This window comes from Nomascus leucogenys, chromosome 20 (genome assembly GCF_006542625.1).
Source record: "Nomascus leucogenys isolate Asia chromosome 20, Asia_NLE_v1, whole genome shotgun sequence".
NCBI classification, from domain to species: domain Eukaryota; kingdom Metazoa; phylum Chordata; class Mammalia; order Primates; family Hylobatidae; genus Nomascus; species Nomascus leucogenys.
The window spans coordinates 46327296-46350111 of record NC_044400.1 but is presented as its reverse complement, the minus strand read 5'-3'; the positions used below and the strand labels follow the sequence as shown (position 1 = coordinate 46350111).

Below are 22816 nucleotides of genomic sequence, written 5' to 3'. Positions count from 1 at the left end.
GCCTCCCCAGTAGGTGGGAGGCGCCCGCCACCATGCCCGCTAATTTTTTTTGTATTTTTGGTAGAGACGGGGTTTCGCCATGTTGGCCAGGCTGGTCTCGAACACCTGACCTCTGGTGGTCAGCCCACCTTGGCCTCCCAAGATGCTGAGATTACAGGTATAAGCCACTGTGCCTGGCCATCTTTCCTTTTTAATAGAGTCCAGGTCTCACTATTTTGCCCAAGCTGGTCTGGAACTACAGAGCTCAAGTGATCCTCTTGCCTTGGCCTTCCAAAGTGCTGGAATAACAGGCATGTGGCACCACACCCAGCCATGTGGAAATATTTTAATGTGCCAATAACCTCAGCCAAATTGTTTAACAATTAACTGTGAAAATAAAAGCCAACAGAAATAAAATTCATTAATGTCCTTAAACCTGTTCTCTTACTGTGAGCATTATATAGATTTCTGACACAAGATATATAAATCATGGTATTGGCCTTCGTACATGTCAATGTTACTTACTTCATATATGGTTTTTAATAAGCCTTAACCTAATTTCTATTTAATTCAAGATCTTCAATTAAGACCTAAGTGAGGCTTGAAGCTTTAAACATTATTTCTGTTTTTCAAATTCTATCCCCATCCCTTCCTACCTTCATTTCTCCAAACTAAAAAGATCACTCAATTCTTTCTGAGTTGTTTTTTTTTTTGAGACGGAGTCTTGCTCTGTTGCCCAGGCTGGAGTGCAGTGGCGCAGTCTCGGCTCACTGCAAGCTCCGCCTCCCGGGTTCACAGCATTCTCCTGCCTCAGCCTGCCCAGCAGCTGGGACTACAAGCACACGCCGCCACGCTTGGCTAATTTTTGCATTTTTAGTAGAGACGGGGTTTCACTGTGTTAGCCAGGATAGTCTTGATTTCCTGACCTTGTGATCTGCCTGCCTCGGCTTCCCAAAGTGCTGGGATTACAGGTGTAAGCCACCGTGCCCGGCCTCTTTCTGAGTTTTTAAGGAAATCTAGAGTTCTTACCCCACTGAACCTCAACATGACACTTATGTTTAATTGTTCTCACACAGAACTACTCTTGTTGCCAGGAAGCAATAAGTTGGCTTCATTGGAAAACATTAATTAGCTTATTTGACTGCAAATTAAAAGTAGGCAGGTTGGGCGCAGTGGATCATGCCTGTAAACCTAGCACTTTGGGAGGCTGAGGTGAGCGGATCACAAGGTCAGGAGGTTGAGACCATCCTGGCCAACATGGTGAAACCCCGTCTCTACTAAAAATACAAAAATTAGCCAGGTGTGGTGATGCGAGCCTGTAATCCCATCTACTTGGGAGGCGTTTAAGTAAAGCCACTGTGGATCATCTAGACCAATCTAGTCACTAGTTGAATACCAATGAGTGAGCCCAGTAGCCATGTATAGCAGACGCAAGCCAAACCCTGCCTGAATTCCTGATCCACAAAACTGTGAGATAATAAGAAAAGTTGCTCACAATAGCTAAAAAGTGGAAACAATTCAAGTGTTCACTGACAGAGAAACAAAATGTGGTATATACATACGATGGAATATTATTCAGCTTTAAAAGGGAAGGAAGTAATAACATGCTATAATAGGGATGAACCTTAAAGGTATATGCTAAGTGAAATAAGCCAATCACAAAACGACAAATATTGTATGATTTCAATTACTTGAGAGTAAGGTAATCGCTTCTGAGCCTTTTGGCTAAGATCAAGCGGAGAGTAACTCAAAGTCATCTAGACAAAAAGCAGAGTGGTTGTTGCCAGGAGCTGGGGAAGGGAAAAATGAGGAGTTAGAGTTTAATGGGTAGAGTTCCAGTTGGGGAAGATGAAAAATTCTGGAGATGAATGGTGGTGATGGTTTCACAACAATGTGAACGTACCTAATGCCAAAGAACTGTACACTTAAAAATGATTAAAGTGATAAATTTTATGTTACGTATATTTTACCACAATGAAAATTTTAAAATATCTTCTAAAAAGTTTGTTACACAGCAACAGATAACCAGAACAGTTATTCTTCTACACAAATAGAAGTCTGAAATAAGAACTATACTGCACTAAGCCTCCCTTCACAAATGTACATTGGCTATTATTTTAGGACGTGATTTTAAGAAATCTTGCCTCCCCATTTAATTTTTAATGTTCTGAGCAGAATCTCCTGCAATGCAAATATTAAAACATATGAACAGAATTTAGAGTTAAAATTATATACTTAATTACACGCAAAATTATCACACTGTGTGGCAATGAGGGATAAATAAAAATCATTCATGGAAGTAAAAATAATTACAACCAAACCAGTATTTCTGGGGTCCTCCTGGAGGAAAGCAAAGGGAAAGAATTATGGCCTTCCTGTCCTTAATCTATTCATCACCTCTAACAAGGTTTGTGAGGAAAGGGGATGCCCTACATTAAAATCAATTCCACCATATCCTGATTCCTACTAAACCATCAAATAGGCCAGATGAGAATGGTTGATACAGGAAGAAAGATTAGAGAAAATATAAGGAAAATACACCTGGTGGGAAAAAATGGGGACACTTTCACAAAACCCTATTTAATTTTTCGAATTCTTAACATCAAGATAGTAGGTATTGGCCGGGCGCGGTGGCTCACGCCTGTAATCCCAGCACTTTGGGAGGTCGAGACGGGCAGATCACGAGGTCAGGCGATCGAGACCATGGTGAAACGCCGTCTCTACTAAAGATACAAATAATTAGCCGGGCGCCGTGGCGGGCACCTGTAGTCCCAGCTACTCCGGAGGCTGAGGCAGGAGAATGGCGTGAACCCGGGAGGTGGAGCTTGCAGTGAGCCAAGATCGCGCCACTGCACTCCAGCCTGGGTGACAGAGGGAGACTCCGTCTCAAAAAAAAAAAGATAGTAGGTATTTTTGTTTCTGTGACAAAATAATATAGCAGACCAGGGTAGCTGTATTAATGTCTGGAGCACTGCTCTCTGAGATCAGATAGTTAAGAGAGAAATATAAGAAACAAATTTCAGGCCGGGCACGGTGGCTCATGCCTGTAATCTCAGTGCTTTGGGAGGCCAAGCTGGGTGGATCACTTCAGGTCAGGAGTTCGAGACCAGCCTGGCCAACATGGTGAAACCCTGTCTGTACTAAAAATACAAAAAATTAGCTGGGTGTAGTGGCGGGTGCCTTTAATCCCAGTTACTCGGGAGGCTGAGGCAGGAGAATTGCTTGAACCTGGGAGGTGGAGGTTGCAGTGAGCTGAGATTGCGCCACTGCGCTCCAGCCTGGGAAACAAGAGTGAAATTCCGTTTCAAACAATAAAGAAAAAAAAATTTCAGGCTGGGTGCGGTGGCTCACGCCTATAATCCCAGCGCTTTGGGAGGCCGAGGCGGGTGGATCACTTGAGGTCAGGAGCTCGAGACCAGCCTGGCCAACATGATGAAACTCCGTCTCTACCAAAATATAAAAAATTAGCTGAGTGTGGTGGCATGCACCTGTAATCCCAGCTACTCAGGAGGCTGAAGCAGGAGAATTGCTTGAACCCGGGAGGCAGAGGTTGCAGTGAGCCGAGATCTTGCCACTGTACTCTAGCTTGGGCGACAGAGCGAGATTCCATCTCAAAAAAAAAAAAAAAGAAAAAGGAAAAAGAAACAAATTTCACTCTATCCATCCCTCCATTTAAAAATCAAGAAATGCCTGGTGCGGTGGCTTATGCCTGTAATCCCAACACTTTGGGAAACCGAGGCGGGCGGATCACGAGGTCAGGGGTTCGAGACCAGCCTGACCAACATGGTGAAACCCCGTCTCTACTAAAAATACACAATATTAGCCAAGCCTGGTGGTGCACGTCTGTGACCCCAGCTACTCAGGAGGGTGAGGCAGGCGAACTGCTTGAACTCAGGAGGCGGAGGTTGCAGTGAGCCAAGATCGCGCCATTGCACTCCAGCCTGGGCCACAGAGCAAGACTCCATCTCAAAAAAAAATAAAATAAAATAAAAATAAAAAGACCAGGCACAGTGGCTCTCTCCTGTAATCCCAGAACTGTGGGAGACCGAGGCGGGCAGATCATGAGGTCAGCAGTTTGAGACAAGCCTGGCCAACATGGTGAAACCCCATCTCTACTAAAAATACAAAAATTAGCTGAGTGTGGTGGCAGGAGCCTATAGTCCCAGCTACTCAGGAGGCTGAGCTGAGATCGGGCCACTGCACTCCAGCCTGGCAACAGACTGAGAGACTCCATCTTAAAAACAAACAAACAAAAAAAACCACCAATAATTATCAAGGCCCTCTTACTTCCAAAGTAGCAAGCAAGAAAGAAACAAAGTATGTGTGTAGCAAATAGCTCCGTAGTAATCCATGATACAGGATATACTACATAACTAACTGAATTCCATTAAGCCCTTTATGGAATTTGCACAGCTATTTATAAGTGTATTTTACTTTTTAAATTTTTATTGTAAACGAGGTTTTGCCATATTGCCCAAGCTGGTCTCAAACTCCTGAGCTCAAGTGATCTGCCCATTTCAGCCTCCCAAAGTGCTGGAAATACAGGCATAAGCCAGGACACCAGACCTATAAGTGTATTTTAAATGTCACTTATCAGATGTGAACCCTGCATTAGTTTCAGAACCCACAACTATATGGGAGGATGGCTATTTGTGATACTTTTTTTTTTTTTTTTTGAGACAGAGCTTCGCTCTTGTTGCCCAGGCTGGAGTGCAATGGTGCTTAGATTACTTAATTATAGGCCGGGCGCGGTGGCTCACGCTTGTAATCCCAGCACTTTGGGAGGCCGAGGCAGGCGAATCACGAGGTCAGGAGATCGAGAGCACGGTGAAACCCTGTCTCTACTAAAAATACAAAAAATTAGCCAGGCGTGGTGGTGGGCGCCTGTAGTCCCAGCTACTCGGAGAGGCTAAGGCAGAAGAATGGCGTGAACCCGGGAGGCGGAGCTTACGGTGAGCCGAGATTGCGCCACTGCACTCCAGCCTGGGCGACAGAGCAAGACTCCGTCTCAAAAAAAAAAACAAAACAAAGATTACTTAATTATAATATGATTTTTTTTTTTTTTTGAGACAGAGTTTCACTCTTGTTGCCCAGACTGGAGTGCAATGGCACCATGTCGGCTCACCGCAACCTCCACCTCCTGGGTTCAAGCGATTCTCCTGCCTCAGCCTCCTGAGTAGCTGAGATTACAGGCATGCACCACCACACCCAGCTAATTTTATATTTTTAGTAGAGATGGGGTTTCTCCATGTTGGTCAGGCTGGTCTCGAACTCCCGACCTGAGGTGATTCACCCACCTCAGCCTCCCAAAGTGCTGGGATTACAGGCATAAGCCACTGTGCCCGGCCTATAATATGAATTTTTTAAAAATTCACTTGCTCAGTGTATGCTTTTTCTTTTTTTTTTTCTTGTGACAGAGTCTCACCCTGTCCCCTAGGCTGGTGCAGTGGCGCGATCTTGGCTCACTGCAACCTCCGCCTCCCAGGTTCAAGCGATTCTACTGCCTCAGCCTCCTGAGTAGCTGGGATTACAGGCATGTGCCACCACACCCAGCTAATTTTGTATTTTTAGTAGAGACGGGGTTTCTCCATGTTGGTCAGGCTGGTCTTGAACTCCTAACCTCAGGTGATCCGCCCGCCTCGGCATCCCAAAGTGCTGGGATTACAGGCGTAAGCCACTGTGCCAGCTGTTTGTGATTTTTAATGTAACAATGATACTAAACTATTGGCTGTCCTTCCACATAGCTAACTTTAGTATGGTTTTAAAATTTGTCAATTAATATATAATTGTAACATATTATCTAAGTGGCAGAAGTTAATGACACTTTTCGGCTTTAGGTGACTAGGGTTGTTCACAACCTCTCAAATGGTCAGTTTCTTCACCTGAAAAATTAGAAGAGAAATACATAACCTCTAAACTACCTATTGACTCCAAAATTCTAAGTACTGTGTACCTATGTTACCATCTCTAAGACACAAACTCCTTAGTTTGAAAAGTCCTACCCAGGCGGAGTGGCTCATGCCCTAATCCCAGCACTTTGGGAGGTCGAGACAGGCGGATCACCGGAGGTCACGAGTTCGAGACCAGCCTGACCAACATGGTAAAACTCCGTGTCTACTAAAAATACAAAGTTAGCTGGGCGTAGTGGTGGACACCTATAATCCCAGCTACTCAAGAGGCTGAGGCAGGATAATCACTTGAACCCAGGAAGCAGAGGTTGCAGTGAGCCGAGATCACGCCATTGCACTCCAGCCTGGGCAACAGGAGCAAAACTCGGTCTCAAAAAAAAGGGAAGTCCTTAGTTGCAATTTGAAATTTTTTCAAATTATCCTTCACTTTCAAAAATAAAAATATTTCTCTAATTCAATATTAATACAAAACATTCATTCACTTAACAAATATTTGTTCAGCACCCAATTATGTGCCAGGCATTAAGCCTGGCACCGGGAGGAATCAAAAACAGACACGGTATCTGTATTAATAAGGTTTACAGAGAAGCTAGAGAGACAAACCAAATAAATGTATGGATAAATGTAATATGAAGGAGCTGAAGAGTATGTAATGTAGAATTTTTTTTTTTTTTTTGAGACGGAGTCTCACCCTGTCACCCAGGCTGGAATGCAGTGGTGTGACCTTGGGTCCGAGAAAAGGGGTTTCACTATGTTGGTCAGGCTGGTCTCGAACTCTTGACCTCGTGATCCGCCCGCCTCGGCCTCCCAAAGTGCTGAGATTACAGGCATGAGCCACCGCACCCAGCCTGTAATGTAGAATCTTAAAGGCTTCCCTTAAGAAGTAACAAATGGAGATCAAGACTAGGTGAAACCCCGTCTCTACTAAAAATACAAAAAATTAGCCGGGCGTGGTGGCGGGCGCCTGTAGTCCCAGCCACTCGGAGAGGCTGAGGCAGGAGAATGGCGTGAACCCGGGAGGCGGAGCTTACAGTGAGCCAAGATTGCGCCACTGCACTCCAGCCTGGGCGACAGAGCGAGACTCCGTCTCAAAAAAAAAAAAAAAAAAAAAAAAAAAAGAAGTAACAAATGAGTGACAAATGAACATATGGGCTATTTAATGTGAGGAACCTGTCTAGACAGAAATAAACATGGCATGTTCAGGGAACCAACCAAAGACCAGTGTGGCCTGATGTAACAAAAATAGGTAAAGTAATGCCCTGGAAACAGGAATGAAAAGCTCTAGTATACGAAAGCACATCTTAGCTCTTTCAAAGACATACTCTAAGAATTATTGTCGGCCGGGTGCGGTGGCTCATGCCTGTAATCCCAGCACTTTGGGAAGCCGAGGCAGGTGGATCACAAGGTCAGGAGATCGAGATCATCCTGGCTAACACGGTGAAACACCGTCTCCACTAAAAAATACAAATAATTAGCCAGGCGTGGTGGCGGGCGCCTGTAGTCCCAGCTACTTGGGAGGCTGAGGTAGGAGAATGGCGTGAACTCGGGAGGTGGAGCTTGCAGTGAGCCGAGATCGTGCCACTGCACTCCAGCCTGGGTGACACAGCGAGACTCCGCCTCAAAAAAAAAAAAAGAATTATTGTCAACGAAGCTTCAAAGCTTCACAATAGTTTCTCTCAAATGTTTAAAAAAAAAGCTGTCCTTTTTCTCCCTACAAAAGACCAAACTAACTCTCATTCTCTTCACAATTCACTGTAATGTCTTCAACTACATGATAAAAATCACACCTTTTTAGTTCTACTTAGTTCAGATTCCTTAGAAGAAAGCAACTATATAACAACCAAAGTAAATATGGCATTATTGCCCCATCTCTGCCACTAAACTGCCCTGTGACTGATTTTGGTAAAGGTTACTTGGATACTTTGGCCTAACTTTCATTATCTGTGAAGTAAGAGGTTGTTCCAGAACTTCCTTTAAGAGCCTTCTAATTCTAAAATTATGGTTCCACTATAAAACTGCTTGTTCCTTTTTTTTGTTGTTTTTTTTTTGAGACAGGGTCTCACTCGGTCACCCAGGCTGGAGTGCAGTGGTAGGATCACGGTTCACTGCAGCCCTGACCTTCCTGGGCTCCAGTGATCCTCCCACCTCACCCTCCTGAGTAGCTACGACCACATTTGCATTTTTTGTAGAGACAGGTTTTTGTCATGTTGCCCAGGCCTATCTCAAATTCCTGGGCTCAAACGTTCCTCCCGCCTTGACCTCCTAAAGTGCTGGGATGACAGGCATGAGCCACCACACCCAGCCTTGTTCCATTCTTGAAAACTGATGAGCCGGGCGCGATGGCTCACGCCCGTAATCCCAGCACTTTGGGAGGCCGAGGCGGGCGGATCACAAGGTCAGGAGATCGAGACCATCCTGGCTAACATGGTGAAACCCCGTCTCTACTAAGAATACAAAAAACTAGCTGGGAGTGGTGGCAGGCACCTGTAGACCCAGCTACTCGGGAGGCTGAGGCAGGAGAATGGCATGAACCCAGGAGGCGGAGCTTGCAGTGAGCTGAGATGACGCCACTGCACTCCAACCCGGGTGACAGTGCAAGACTCTGTCTCAAAAAAAAAAAAAAGAAAACTGATGAGAACAAGACCAAACACGGCTGCTCCTTTGACCGAGATTGTACTTGCCTTTAAGATGTTTTTTTGTTTGTTTGTTTTTCTGTTTTTGAGACAGAGTCTCGCTCTGTCGCCCAGGCTGGAGTGCAGTGGCACAATCTTGGCTTACTGCAAGCTCCACCTCCTGGGTTCATGCAATTCTGCCTCAGCCTTCCAAGCAGCTGGGACTACAGGCTCCACCACCACACCTAGATAATTTTTTTGTATTTTTAGTAGAGATGGGGTTTCACCTGTGTTAGCCAGAATGGTCTTGATCTGCTGACCTTGTGATCCGCCCGCCTCGGCCTCCCAAAGTGCTGAGATTACAGGCGTGAGCCACTGCACCGGGCCTGCCTTTAAGGTCTTTTTTAATGAGACAGAGTCTCACTCCGCTCTGTCACCCAGGCTATAGTGCAGTGGCATGATAATGGCTCTCTGCAACCTCTGCCTCCTGGGTTTAAGTGATTCTCATGCCTCAGACACAGGAGTAGCTGAGATTACAGAGGTGTGCCACCACACCCGGCTAATTTTTGTATTTTTAGTAGAGATGGGGTTTCACCATGTTGGCCAGGCTGGTCTCGAACTCCTGAGCTCAAGCGATCCACCTGCCTTGGCCTCCCAAATGGCTAGGATTACAAGCATGAGCCCCTGCGTCCAGGCTTAAGCTCTCTTTGTATTTGTATAGCATTTCAACACTGTTGCTATGTTATAATAATAATAAACTCCTGAATTTATAAAATTACCAATAACTAAGATTCTAATAAAAAAACAAAATTTCAAAAATACTTAAGTATTGTTAAAAATCTACATTTCCAATGAGACATAATACTTTAAAGAAGGATCCCTAATAAGTACAAAGTCAAAATAGAAAGGAAGGCAGGAGAAATACAAAATCAAAAGAATTTTTCAGAAAAACAAAATTTTGGCAGTAGGACATTGAAGTTGGTTGATATGAATGTCGATTTTAACTTCCAAAAGAACTCATAACAAATGGATAATCTAACATGATGCTCATTCTCCACTGGATTGTATGTCCATTTATAGTTAACAGTACTTCTGATAATCTATTTTCAAACAGAAAATGTATATAAGTAGTCATAACTTCCCCACCACACCTTAAAAACATAATATTGAGACAGGGTCAGCTGGGTGCAGTGGCTCACACCTGTAACCCCAGCACTTTCGGAGGCCGAAGTGGGCGGATCACGAGGTCAAGAGTTCGAGCCCAGCCTGACCAACATAGTGAAACCCCGTCTCTACTAAAAATACAAAAATCAGCTGGGCATAGTGACGCGCACCTGTAATCCCAGCTACTTGGGAGGCTGGGGCAGGAGAATCGCTTGAACCCAGGATGTGGAGTTTGCAGTGAGCCAAGATCGCACCACTGCATTCCAGCCTGGGCGACAGGGCAAGACTCCGTCTCAAAAAAATAAATAAATAAATAAATAAAAATAAAATTGAGACAGGGTCTATGTTGCCCAGGTCTGAACCTCCTGGGCTCAAATGATCCTCTTGCCTCGGCCCTCAAAGTGCTGGGATTACAGGCATGAGCCCCTGCACCCAACCACAACTTTTTTTTTTTTTTCACTGTTTAAGGAATTTTTTATTAAAGAAAGAATTTTATAATCCAAATTATGTTTCCTTGCTCAGTTATCAATTCTGTTACTTAAAACAGAACTGATATTTTGAGCTATTCCACAGTACAGAATTACAAAATTAAACAAAGGAATGCTTTAAATTTTTGTACTTTGCTGAAAATTATTTTTCCCAGGATCTATAAAACATTAATTTGTTTTTATATTTTATTATTTTTTGGTGAGTTTTTTTTGTAGTTGTTTGTTTTTAAATCAATAAGTAATCTAGGACTAATATTATGTTTGCTAGATCTGGCATTTGCTTGGTACATAATGTTCAAAGTTTCCTTTCCTTTTTAAATTTATTTTATATTTAGCAACTTTTATTCAATATTTAAGTTTTTCGGTGTTTAGATATTTTTCTTTGGTGAAACACAAGTTTCTTTTTGTGGTCCCTGATCAATTTTAAACAGTAGGAACACCAATGCCACTGTTAACTGCTTTCTGGGTAGCCTCTTTAGCTTGGTGGGCTTGTAATATAGCTAGGTTCATCAACCTTAGAACGGAGTGACTCTGGACACTCGAGCTTATGAACATTTGCTTTTGCTCTTGAGGGGCAGATGCCAACATGGAAGCAGTCAAAGGTTCCTGACCTTGTACATGAACAGCAGGCTGTTGCATTGTAGCTTGTGGCTGTGCATTAAGATGTTGCTGAGGATTGAGAACTCCCGCAGCATATTTATACTGTGAACAGGGTGGACAGCAGGAGTAGCTGCAGCAGATACCAGGGTGTTAATATTTACGTGAAAAATCTTGATGATAGTATTGATGATGAACGTCTCCAGAAAGAGTTTTCTCCATCTGGTACAATCACTAGTGCAAAGGCTATGATGGAGAGTGGTCGCAGCAAAGGGTTTGGTTTTCTATGTTTCTCCTTCCCGGAAGAAGCCACTAAAGAAGTTACAGAAATGAACGGTAGAACTGTGGCCACAAAACCATTGTATGTAGCTTTAGCTCAGCGCAAAGAAGAGTGCCAGGCTCACTTCACTAACCAGCATATGCAGAGAATGGCAAGTGTACGAGCTGTGCCCAACCATGATCAACCCCTACCAGCCAGCACCTCCTTCAGGTTACTTCATGGCAGCTATTCCACAGACTCAGAACCGTGCTGCAAGGCCGGGTGTGGTGGCTCAGGCCTGTAATCCCAGCACTTTGGGAGGCCAAGAGGGGCAGATCACGAGGTCAGGAGATTGAGACCATCCTGGCTAACACGGTGAAACCCTGTCTCTACTAAAAAAATACCAAAAATTAGCCGGGCGTGATGGCGGGCGCCTGTGGTCCCAGCTACTCGGGAGGCTGAGGCAGGAGAATGGCGTGAATCCGGTAGGCGAAGCTTGCAGTGAGCCGAGATCGCACCACTGCACTCCAGCCTAGGCGACAGAGCGAGACTGTCTCAAAAAAAAAAAAAAAAAAGCAAAAACCTAAAAAGAACCGTGCTGCATACTCTCCTTCTAGCCAAACTGCTCTCCTGAGACCAAGTCCTCACTGGACTGCTCAGGGTGCCAGACCTCATCCATTCCAATATGCCTGGTGCTATCCGCCCAGCTGCCCTAGACCACCACTTAGTACTATGAGACCAGCTTCTTCACAGGTTCCACGAGTCATGTCAACAGAGCGTGTTGCTAACACATCAACTTTCCATTTTTTAACCAAATTACCCAACATTAGAATTCAAGGTTTCAATATTCTTAATTTGAAAACTTAGTAAATATTAAAGATCCATAAATTGTTTAACAGTTTTATATTTCATAATTTCTCACTCTCAAAACAGTATAACTTTTAGAAGCATCAATCAAGCACCTCAATTCATGTATAATCTTTAGTATCAAGATTTGCGTTATGTTTTTTATTTTACTTTTTTGAGATGGAGTTTCACTCTTGTTGCCCAGGCTGGAGTGCAATGACGGGATCTCTGCTCACCGAAACTTCCGCCTCCCAGATTCAAGCAATTCTCCTGCCGCAGCCTCCCAGTAGCTAGGATTACAGGTATGCGCCACCATGCCCGGCTAATTTTGTATTTTTAGTAGAACTCCAGACCTCAGCTGATTTGCCTCCCTCGGCCTCCCAAAGTGCTGGGATTACAGGCTTGAGCCACCCACCGCACTGGGCCCAAGATTTGTTTTAATGAAAGGGGCTGGGAGCAGTGGCTCACACCTGTGATCCCAGCATATTGGGAGGCCAATGCAGGCGGATCATTCGAAGTCAGGAGTTCGAGACCAAAGTGACCAACATAGTGAAATCCCATCTCTACTAAAAATACAAAAATTAGCTGGGCATGGTAGCAGGCACCTGTAATCTCAGCTACCAGAGAGGCTGAGGCAGAATTGCTTGAACCCGGGAGGTGGAGGTTGCAGTGAGCCAAGATCGTGCCACTGCACTCCAGCCTGGGCGACGGAGCAAGACTCCGTCTCAAAAAAAAAAAAAAAAAATTAGGCGGGTGTGGTGGCGCACGCTGGTAGTCCCAGCTACTTGGGAGGCTGAGGCAGAATAGCTTGAACCTGGGAAGTGGAGGTTGCAATGAGCTGAGATCCCGCCGCCGCTGCGCACAGATTTGTTTTAATGAAAGGAACTGTTGTCTTATTCCTTCCAAAAAGGCAACAAATTGCAGAACCAAATTAGAGTCTGAAAACTAAACCATAGGAATATTTTAAATACTGTACTCATTAAAATGCAACATTAGGTACATTTACTGGGCTCCAAGAGCAAGAGGCCAAGCTCATTCCCCAAAATACATTTCGCCAAGTCGCCCAAGGTGGAAACATTGTCAACAATGTTGCTTCCCTCACCTCCCACCACTTCTGATTGATTCTAACTCTGAAAAGTTAAATCATTTCCTAGTCACTATTACCAATGCTACAGCCCTACCTGAAGATTTCAACGTCTTTCACCTAGACTACTGTTTACAGTTTCCTAGCCAGACTCTCTGCCTCTGCTCTTCCCCTACTCCAATCTAGCACCAATTGTGACAACCAAAATGTCTCCAGCATTGCCAAACATCTCCTGGAGGTCAAAGTTGCCCTGACTCAGAACCACTGCTTCAAGCTGTTCCTACAAGAAGAATATCACTTATTTGTTAAGATTCTGGCCACAATGTATGTCAGTGGAACAGAAACCAAAAAAACTAACAAACATGAGGTTGAAATTTAAAATCTTAACCTTAGGACTGCCATGCTTAAACGACATTAGCTGACACCTCATAACAAGAGCCATAATACTCTTAAACTCCTTTGAACGTATAGACTTAAATCATCTTACTTTAAGCCTGAATTATGAAAAGTCTGTACCTTCTGTCAAAGTTTAACCACAATATATACATATTTAAGGTTCTGGATATAGAAAATTACGCAAATTTTTAAAAAGGACTTTGCGCTTTAATCAATCTCCTTCAGAAGCTGAAAATAGGAAACTTCTTAGGCAAATTACTGCCTACACCTAAGTTTGCAAGCCACTCTGAACAGTATTCTCATTAAATACCTCCAGAAAAAAACTCTAAAAACACACAAATTCTTATGCTTGAAAACCAGTAAGTTTTTGAAAAATCACACTCCTTTTAAATATCCCACAATGGTTATGTCCCTACAAAACTCACTCAAAGATGTTATCTGAGATACAACAGTACCTTTCAGAGGGGGTAAGAGATCTAAAAACCTTGGAACTCTAAAGGCCAGACTGAGCAGGGTAGCAGTATCACAGGAGAAAGCGCCTCCTACCAAAGACATCAAAATCCATCCAAACGCTTACCTTCAGGCGTTTGATCATCTCGTCCGTGGTGATCTTGTCGGTGATCTCTTTCACCCCCGGAGGGTAAGCGATCTTCCCGTCGGCACTCACGACGCCACAGAGGGCAGTGGCAGGCTTGGGCTGCGCGGTGAAGTCCATCCTGGGGGACAACTTTTGGTTCACAGTCCTCTACCGGCCTCTATCGGTCAGAAAACCAAAGTTCAGCAGGAAAGGGGCGACTTTGTAACCTCTTTTTTCATTTCAAATCTCTCTAATCTGGAAAAGGCCCTTTCTCCCCAGAGGCCGGGGACCCGGCAGCGGTCTCGCCACCCCCTCTTTCCCAGGGCTCGAACCCCGCCGGCCCTGCCAGCCCCGGCCCCGCCAGCCCCAGGCTCACGGGGGTCCTCGGCACCAGCCGCCGCGGCCGCGGGAGGCGCCTAACAGCGCCAGGAGTTTCCCATTCCGCCTTTCACAATGAAATCCACCCCCGAGCACCAAGGTCCGAAGTTTGGCGGCCTTGGGAGGCCGGCAAGGACCCCAAGATCCCCGCTCGGCGGTGGGGAAGCACCCACTCCCGCCTGGCCAGTCCCCTCCGGGAAACCAGACCCGAGGCCTATAGGGCTCGGCTTAGGCCGCAAAACTAGGGACCCAGCAGACCCACGCGCAGCGGCGGCTGCCGGGAACAAAACGCCCTTGCCCAGCCAAGCCTCGGACCCGGGGTAGTCCCCGCCGCGCTGCCACCCCTCCCCTGTTCCGCTCCCTCACCCCCGCGGGAGGAGAAAACAAGCCGCCCTCCACCCTCAGCCCCACGCCAGGAAGCGGCTGACGCGGCTCCGCACTTCACATTTTGTTCCTTCAACTTCGGCTGAGGGACCCCAGCTGCTTCTCTGGCCCCCGGCCGCTTGGCGCCTCCGGCACCGCCGAGGCCTTCCCGGCACCCTCGGGCGGCCCCACCGGGCCTCGGACCCGCGGCCCCCCCCTCCAGTCTCCCCTTCCGTCCCCTCCCTCCAGCAGCCTAGGGCGGGAGCCGAGCCGCCGCCGCCTTTACCTCCTCCTCATGCGGGCGGAAGGTGCATCGAGCGCCCGGGCCTCTGTCAGGTGGTTGCGCCGCCGCCCCTAGTCGGGCTGCACACAAAGCGGCTCCGCGGGTCCCGCCGCCGCCGCCCGCCCGCCCGCCCGGGAGCGGCGCTGGGGCTGGCGGTGCCGAGGAGGAGCAGCCGCCGCGGGGGGAGACGCGGGGCGAGTGAGCGCTGGGCGGGGAGACAGTGCCGCTCTCCGTCTGGCCGAGGAAGAGCAGCCTCGAAGGCTCCTCCGGGAGTGTGTGCGCTTGTGTCCGTCCGGGACCCCCGTGGCCCGCACGCACGCACCTCGCGCCGGCCCGGACCGCCGACTCGGACCCGGACGCCCCTCGTAGAGGCGCGCGCCCGGCCGTCCGTGCCCCGGGAGCCGGCGCCTCGCGCACGCACCGGCCGGTCACGCGAGCGGCGCGAGAGCACGCGAGACCAGCGCGCGCTCCTCGCTCCCTCCCCTTCCTCCGCCGGCCGTGCATCCGCCTCACTCGGGCCCGAGGCGGCCGCGCGCAGGGCGGACAGCGCCGCCACCCGGTTGGCGCCAATACCTGCCGCGCGGGGCGCCTCCGGGAGGACCCGACCGGAGAGGGCGAGAGGAGGAGGAGCCCCGGTGGCGGGAAGCGAGCCCAGGTTCCCGCGGCCTTGCGAGGGCACGCAGGGCAAACAGCGCTTTATCTTTCGCAGCGGCGATGAGCTGGTGACTTTTGGGGGTCATCTTGAGGGACATAGACGAAACTGGTTGGGAGGTAGTTAATTGCTCGGTGAAAATGAACTGATTTCCTCCTCAGGGAGAGATCTGCAAAGTCAAGGAAAGTTGTGCGACGGGGTACAGCGTGAGCGGCTCACTCTCGGGTCTTCTGACAGCCACCCGAGTTGCCCACCCTCCTCAGATTTCTGAAGTTAATATTTTGAAAGCTGCAAAACATGAAAATAGCACTGGGTCGAGTCGTTCTCCAGGTATGATCTTTGGGCCACCAGGCCTCACAGTCACTTTGGGTACTGGCTGAAAACGTAGGTTTCCAACTCCAAAGATAAAACAAATAAAAGTATATGTTTTTTAACATAAAACATAAAAATATACATAAACATAAAACATAAAAAACATAACATATAAAATAAAACATAAAAAATATTAAAAATATACATAAACATAAAACATAAAAATCTCTGAGAGTGGAACCCAGAAATAAGCATTTATTAATTAGGTGGGTGATTCTTGTCAATAAGAAATAACTCATTTTTTTAAATGTTTTAAACCTACCAAGCATTAACGTTTTCTGTCATCCAAAGGAAAACAGCTATCAGGTAAAAACTGTACACCCAGCAGTGTTTGAGCAATTTAATGTATGTAATTGAAACAAATGAACGCAAGAACATACACTTACCTATTTAAAAAAAAATTCAAGAGAATACACAAAATTTCCGAAGAGAAAGTTGAAAAAAGGATACAATAATATGAAATCGCGTTCAGCTCTTGAAACTGACCACTACCATAGTTTAAAATGATATTCGACTGTTTGTTCAAATTATTCTTGATGGATACCCATTGGTCTATTGTTTTCCCACATCCTTTAATGTCAACTTAAAAATAGTAAAGGTACTGCATTTCAGCTCACTGACTTGTTTTTGACCTATTACACAAGAGCAGTCATTGCGAATCTGACACTCCACAGTTGCTGATTTGCTAGAACTCTGCCCAAAAGTCAATGCTTTGTTCTTGCGCATTTACAGTACCAGGCAGAATCCATTTAAAATTGTCCTCATCCAAACTATTAAGTGGACCAAAAGCTGCTCTCTTTTTAGGCTCTCCCTGTCACTTTTGTTATTTCTTTTTTTCTTTTGAGACGGAATCTTGCTCTGTCACACAGGCTGGAGTGCAGTGGCGCGATCTCGGCTCACTGCAGGCTCTGCCTCCCAGGTCCACGCCATTCTCCTGCCTCAGCCTCCTGAGTAGCTGTGACTACAGGCGCCTGCCACCACACCCAGCTAATTTTTTTTTTTTTTTGTATTTTTAGTAGAGACGGGGTTTCACCATGTTAGCCAGGATGATCTCGATCTCCTGACCTCGTGATCCGCCCACCTCGGCCTCCCAAAGTGCTGGGATTACAGGCATGAGCCACCACGCCCGGCCAACTTTTGATATTTCTTTGTGTGTTACATTCAATTAAACAACAATGATTTTATCTTTCATTCTCCTCAGTGGCTTGCCCATTATTAAATGGAGTTTTGTATATGTACACATATTTTATTTTATTTATTTTTTATATTATTTTATTTTTTGAGATGAAGTCTCACTTTGTCGCCCAGGCTGCAGTGCAGTGGCACGATCTCGGCTCACTACAGCATCTGCCTCCCAGGTTCAAGCGACTCTTGTGCCTCAGGCCCCCAAGTAGCTGGGACTGTGGGTGTGCGCCACCATACCAGGCTAATTTTTTTTTGAGACAGAGTCTCCCTCTGTTGCCCAGGCTGGAGTGTGCTGGTGTGATCCTGGCTCACTACAACCTCTGCCTTCTGGATTCAAGCAATTCTCCTGACTCACCCTCCCAAGTAGCTGGGATTACAGGCGCCCGCCACTATGCCCAGCTAGTTTTTGTATCTTTAGTAGAGACAGGGTTTCACCATGTTGGTCAGGCTGGTCTCAAACTCCTGACCTCAGGTAATCTGCCCGCCTCAGCCTCCCAAAGTGCTGGGATTACAGGCTTGAGCCACCGCGCCTGGCCTTACTGGTTGATTTTTTTTTTTTTTTTTTTTTTTTTAACATGGAGTCTCACTCTATCACCAGGCTTAAGTGCAGTGGCGTGATCTCGGTTCACTTCACCTATGCCTCCCAGGTTCAAGCGATTTGTCTCCCTCAGTCTCCCAAGTAGCTAGGACTACAGGGGCGCACCACCACGCCCAGCTTATTTTTATATTTTCAGTAGAGATGGGGTTTCACCATATTGGTCAGGCTGATCTCGAATTCCTGACCTCGTGATCTGCCCGCCTCGGCCTCCCAAAGTTCTGGGATTACAGGTGTGAGCCCCTGCCCCCGGCCTATTTTATTTTTTTGAGACGAAGTCTTGCTCTGTTGCCCAGGCTGGAGTGCAGTGGTACAATCTGGGCGCACTGCAACCTACGCCTCCTGTGTTCAAGCAGATCTCCTGCGTCAGCCTCCCAAGATCTGGGACTACAGGCATGCGCCATCACACCTGGCTAATTTTTGTATTTTTAGTAGAGACAGGGTTTTACCATGTTGGCCAGACTGGTCTCGAACTCTTGACCTTAGGTGTTCCACCCACCTTGGGCCCCAAAGTGCTGGAATTACAGGCATGAGCCACTGCACCCAATCTCCACCAAGCTTTTCTTCCCCCCTCAGTGCCCAAAACAATGCCTTATATTGTAGGCCTCTTTAAATAATTGTTTCACAAATGAAGGCCTGCCCTCCTGGTGGACCTTAATTTGTTCGGGGAGAAATAGACCAAAATAACAATAATACATGTATATGAAAATAAAGTAGGGAAGAGCTGGGCTCGGTGGCCCGAACCTGTAATCCCAGTACTTTGGGAGGGGGAGGCAGGCAGACTATTTGAGGTCACGAGTTTCAGACCAGCCTGGCCAACATGGTGAAACCCCATCTCTATTAAAAACACAAAAAATTAGACTCAGTGGCTCAGGCACTGTGGCTCAGGACTATAATCCCAGCACTTTGGGAAGCCGAGGCGGGTGGATCACCTGAGGTCAGGAGTTCCAGACCAGCCTGACCAACATGGTGAAACCCTGTCTCCACTAAAAATACAAAAATTAGCCAGGCGCCCTGGCACATGTCTGTAATCCCAGCTACTAGGGAGGCTGAGGCAGGAGAATCGTTTGAACCGGGGAGATGGAGGTTGCAGCGAGCTGAGAAAGCACCACTGCACTCCAGCCTGGGCAACAGAGTGAGACTCCCCAGAGTGAGAGAGAGTACAGATCACATGCAGCCTTTTAGACCTCTGGTAGGACTGTGGCTATCCTCTGATTGAGGTGGGGAACTAATGGACTGTTTTAAGCAAAGAGGTGATATGGTGTATGTCCTGAGTTAGGCAACGTTGGTCAAACCACTTAATTCTTCTGTGCGTCATTTTCTTCATCTGTAAAGTAAGGATAATAATAGTATCTTCCGGCCGGGCACGGTGGCTCACGCTTGTAATCCCAGCACTTTGGGAGGCCGAGGCGGGCGGATCACGAGGTCAGGAGATCGAGACCACGGTGAAACTCCGTCTCTACTAAAAATACAAAAAATTAGCCGGGCGTGGTGGCGGGCGCCTGTAGTCCCAGCTACTCAGAGAGGCTGAGGCGGGAGAATGGCGTGAACCTTGGAGGCGGAGCTTGCAGTGAGCCGAGATTGCGCCACTGCACTCCAGCCTGGGCGACAGAGCGAGACTCCGTCTCAAAAAAAAATAAAATAAAATAAAATAGTATCTTCCTCAGATGATCATTATGAGGAATAATAAGTTAATTTTTTTTTTCTGTCGCCCAGGCTGGAGTGCAGTGTTGCAATCTTGGCTCACTGCAAACTCTGCCTCCCAGGTTCAAGTTATTCTCTTGCCTCAGCTTCCCTAGTAGCTGTGATTACAGGCATGCGCCACCACGCCCAACTATTTTTTGTATTTTTAGTGGAGATGGGATTTCACCATGTTGGCCAGGCTGCTCTTGAACTCCCGACCTCAGGTGATCCGCCCGCCTTGGCCTCCCAAAGTGCTAAGATTACAGGTGTGAGCCACTGCGCCTGGCCATAAGTTAATATTTATAAAATGCCTAGAATAGTAACTCGCATATATTAAGCTCTACATAATTTTTTTTCATAAAATAAAAAAAATCATTCTAGCTGCTGGGTTGAAAATAGCAGTAGATATGCAAATGTGGAAGAAGGGTAGCCAGGTTGCGCCACTGCAATTCAGCCTGGGTGACAGAGCGAGACTCTGTCTCAAAAAAAAAAAAAAAAAAAAAAAAAGAGTAAATTGTGTAATGCTAAGATTTGGGCTTCTATTGATCACATCACCCATACAGTGAACATGGTACCCTTTAGGAAGTTTTTCAGCCCTTTCCCCTCTCCCTCTCTCCTTTTGGAATCCCTACTGGCTAGTGTTCCCAGCTTTATGTCCACGTATATTTTCTCATTTTCTTTTTTTTTTTTTTTTTTTTTTTGAGATGGAGTTTCACTCTTGTTGCCCAGGCTGGAGTGCAATGACGCGATCTTGGCTCACCGCAACCTCTGCCTTCCGGGTTCAAGCGATTCTCCTGCCTCAGCCTCCCAAGTAGCTGGGATTACAGGAGCCCCCCACCATGCCTGGCTAATTTTTTTTTTTTTTCAGATGGATTCTCACACTGTCGCCCAGGCTGGAGTGCAGTGGGGCCATCTTGGCTCACTGTAACCTCCTCCTGGGTTCAAGCAATTCTCCTGCCTCAGCCTCCTGAGTAGCTGGGATTAAAGATGCATGCCACCATGCCCAGGTAATTTTTGTATTTTTAGTAGAGATGGGGTTTCACCATGTTGGTCAGGCTGGTCTCAAACTCCTGACCACTTGATCCACCCACCTCAGCCTCCCAAAGTGCTGGGATTACAGGTGTGAGCCACGCACCCAACCCCCTAAGTTTTGTATTTTTAGTAGAGAGAGGGTTTCACCATGTTAGGCTGGTCATGAACTCGTGACCTCAGGTGATCCACCTGCCTCAGCCTCCCAAAGTGCTGGGATTATAGGCATGAGCCACTGTGCCCATCCCATTTACACACATTCTTATGCAATAGAACAATATGCAAGCAGATATTTAAATAATTATGAAACTAATGTGGAAAAACTGCAAAAATGGAACTGTTGTATGGCAGACAGCTCTACCAAACCTTAGCTTCAAGTATTGATTTTTTTCAGCTATGCAAAAGTCCAAACTAAAATTTTAAAAGCAGTTTAAGAATGGAAGTATAAGGCCGGGCGCGGTGGCTCAAGCCTGTAATCCCAGCACTTTGGGAGGCCGAGACGGGCGGATCACGAGGTCAGGAGATCGAGACCATCCTGGCTAACACGGTGAAACCCCGTCTCTACTAAAAAAATACAAAAAAATTAGCCGGGCGTGTTGGCGGGCGCCTGTAGTCCCAGCTACTCGGAGAGGCTGAGGCAGGAGAATGGCGTGAACCCAGGAGGCTAAGCTTGCAGTGAGCGGAGATCGCGCCACTGCACTCCAGCCTGGGGCACAGAGCAAGACTCCGTCTCAAAAAAAAAAAAAAAAAAAAAAAAAAAAAAAGAATGGAAGTATAGGCTGCACGTGGTGGCTCAACCCTGTAATCCCAGCACTTTGGGAGGCTGAGGCAGGCGGATCACGAGGTCAGGAGTTCAAGACCAACCTGGCCAACATGGTAAAACCCCGTCTCTACTAAAAATACAAAAAATTAGGCCGGGCGCGGTGGCTCACGCTTGTTATCCCAGCACTTTGGGAGGCCGAGGCAGGCGGATCACGAGGTCAGGAGATCGAGACCACGGTGAAACCCCGTCTCTACTAAAAATACAAAAAAATTAGCCGGGCGTGGTGGCAGGTGCCTGTAGTCCCAGCTACTCGGAGAGGCTGAGGCAAGAGAATGGCGTGAACCCAGGAGGCGGAGCTTGCAGTGAGCCAAGATTGCGCCACTGCACTCCAGCCTGGGCAACAGAGCGAGACTCTATCTCAAAAAAAATTAAAAATTAAATAAATAAATAAATAAATAAATAAATAAAATAAAAATACAAAAAATTAGCTGGACGTGGTGGTGGGTGCCTGTAATTACAGCTACTTGGGAGGCCGAGGCAGGAGAATTGCTTGAACCCAGGAGGCAGAGGTTGCAGTGAGCCGAGATCACATCACTGCACTCCAGCCTGGGTGACAGAGCAAAACTGCGTCTCTGGAAAAAAAAAAAAAGAAAAAAAGAAGAAGAAGAATGGAAGTATAGGCTGGGCCCGGTCTCTCATGCCTGTAATCCCAGCACTTTGGGAGGCCGAGGCGGGCAGATTACCTGAGGTCAGGAGTTCAAGACCAGCTTGGCCAACATGATGAAACCCATCTATACTAAAAATACAAAAATCAGCCAGACGTGGTGGTGTGCGCCTGTAGTCCCAGCTACTCGGAAGGCTGAGGCAGGAGAATCGCTTGAACCCCGGAGGGGGACGTTGCAGTGAGCCGAGATGGCGCCACTGCACTCCAGCCTGGACGACAGGGCCAGACTCCATCTCAAAAAAAAAAAAAAAATGCCGGGCGCAGTGGCTCATGCCTGTAATCCCAGCACTTTGGGAGGCCGAGGCAAGCAGATCATGTGGTCAAGAGATTGAGACCATCCTGGCCAACATGGTGAAACCCCACCTCTACTAAAAATACAAAAATTAGCTTGGTGTGGTGGCACGCGCCTGTAGTCCCAGCTACTCGTGAGGCTGAGGCAGGAGAATTGCTTGAACCCAGGAGGCAGAGGTTGGAGTGAGCTAAGATTGCGCCACTGCACTCCAGCCTGGGGACAGAGCGAGACTCCGTCTCAAAAAAAAAAAAAAAGAAGTATATAATGAATAACCGAGGTTGTGCAAAATTGAAACGACATAAATCAAGGAAGTTACTTTGTTTTGTTTTATTTTGTTATTTTGAAATGGTGTTTCACTGTCACCCAGGTTGGAGTGCAGTGGCATTATCTCGGCTCACTGCAGCTTGGACTTCCAGGGTCCCATGTCAGCCTTTGGAGTAGTAGCTGGGACTACAGGCACTCACTAGGATACCTGGCTTATTTTTGTGTTTTTTGTAGAGACAGGGTCTCACTAGGTAGCCCAGGCTGGTCTCAAACTCCTGAGCTCAGGTGATCCACCTGCCTTGGCCTCCCAAAGTGCTGGGAT

The 22816-nt window shown here is 46.9% G+C and overlaps 1 protein-coding gene across 1 annotated transcript in view; it reads right to left on the bottom strand.

Moving 5' to 3' along the window:
* PDS5A (PDS5 cohesin associated factor A) overlaps positions 1-15446 on the bottom strand; it is a 164854-nt gene extending 149408 nt beyond the window's left edge. Inside the window, exons 1-2 of the mRNA XM_003258602.4 lie at positions 14939-15446; positions 13912-14089 (exon numbers count right to left, since the gene is read on the bottom strand). Of these exons, the coding sequence (XP_003258650.3) occupies positions 13912-14049 (138 nt within the window). The 5' untranslated portion in view covers positions 14050-14089; positions 14939-15446. The remainder of the gene's footprint in view (positions 1-13911; positions 14090-14938) is intronic.
* Between the last annotated feature and the right edge of the window lie 7370 nt (positions 15447-22816).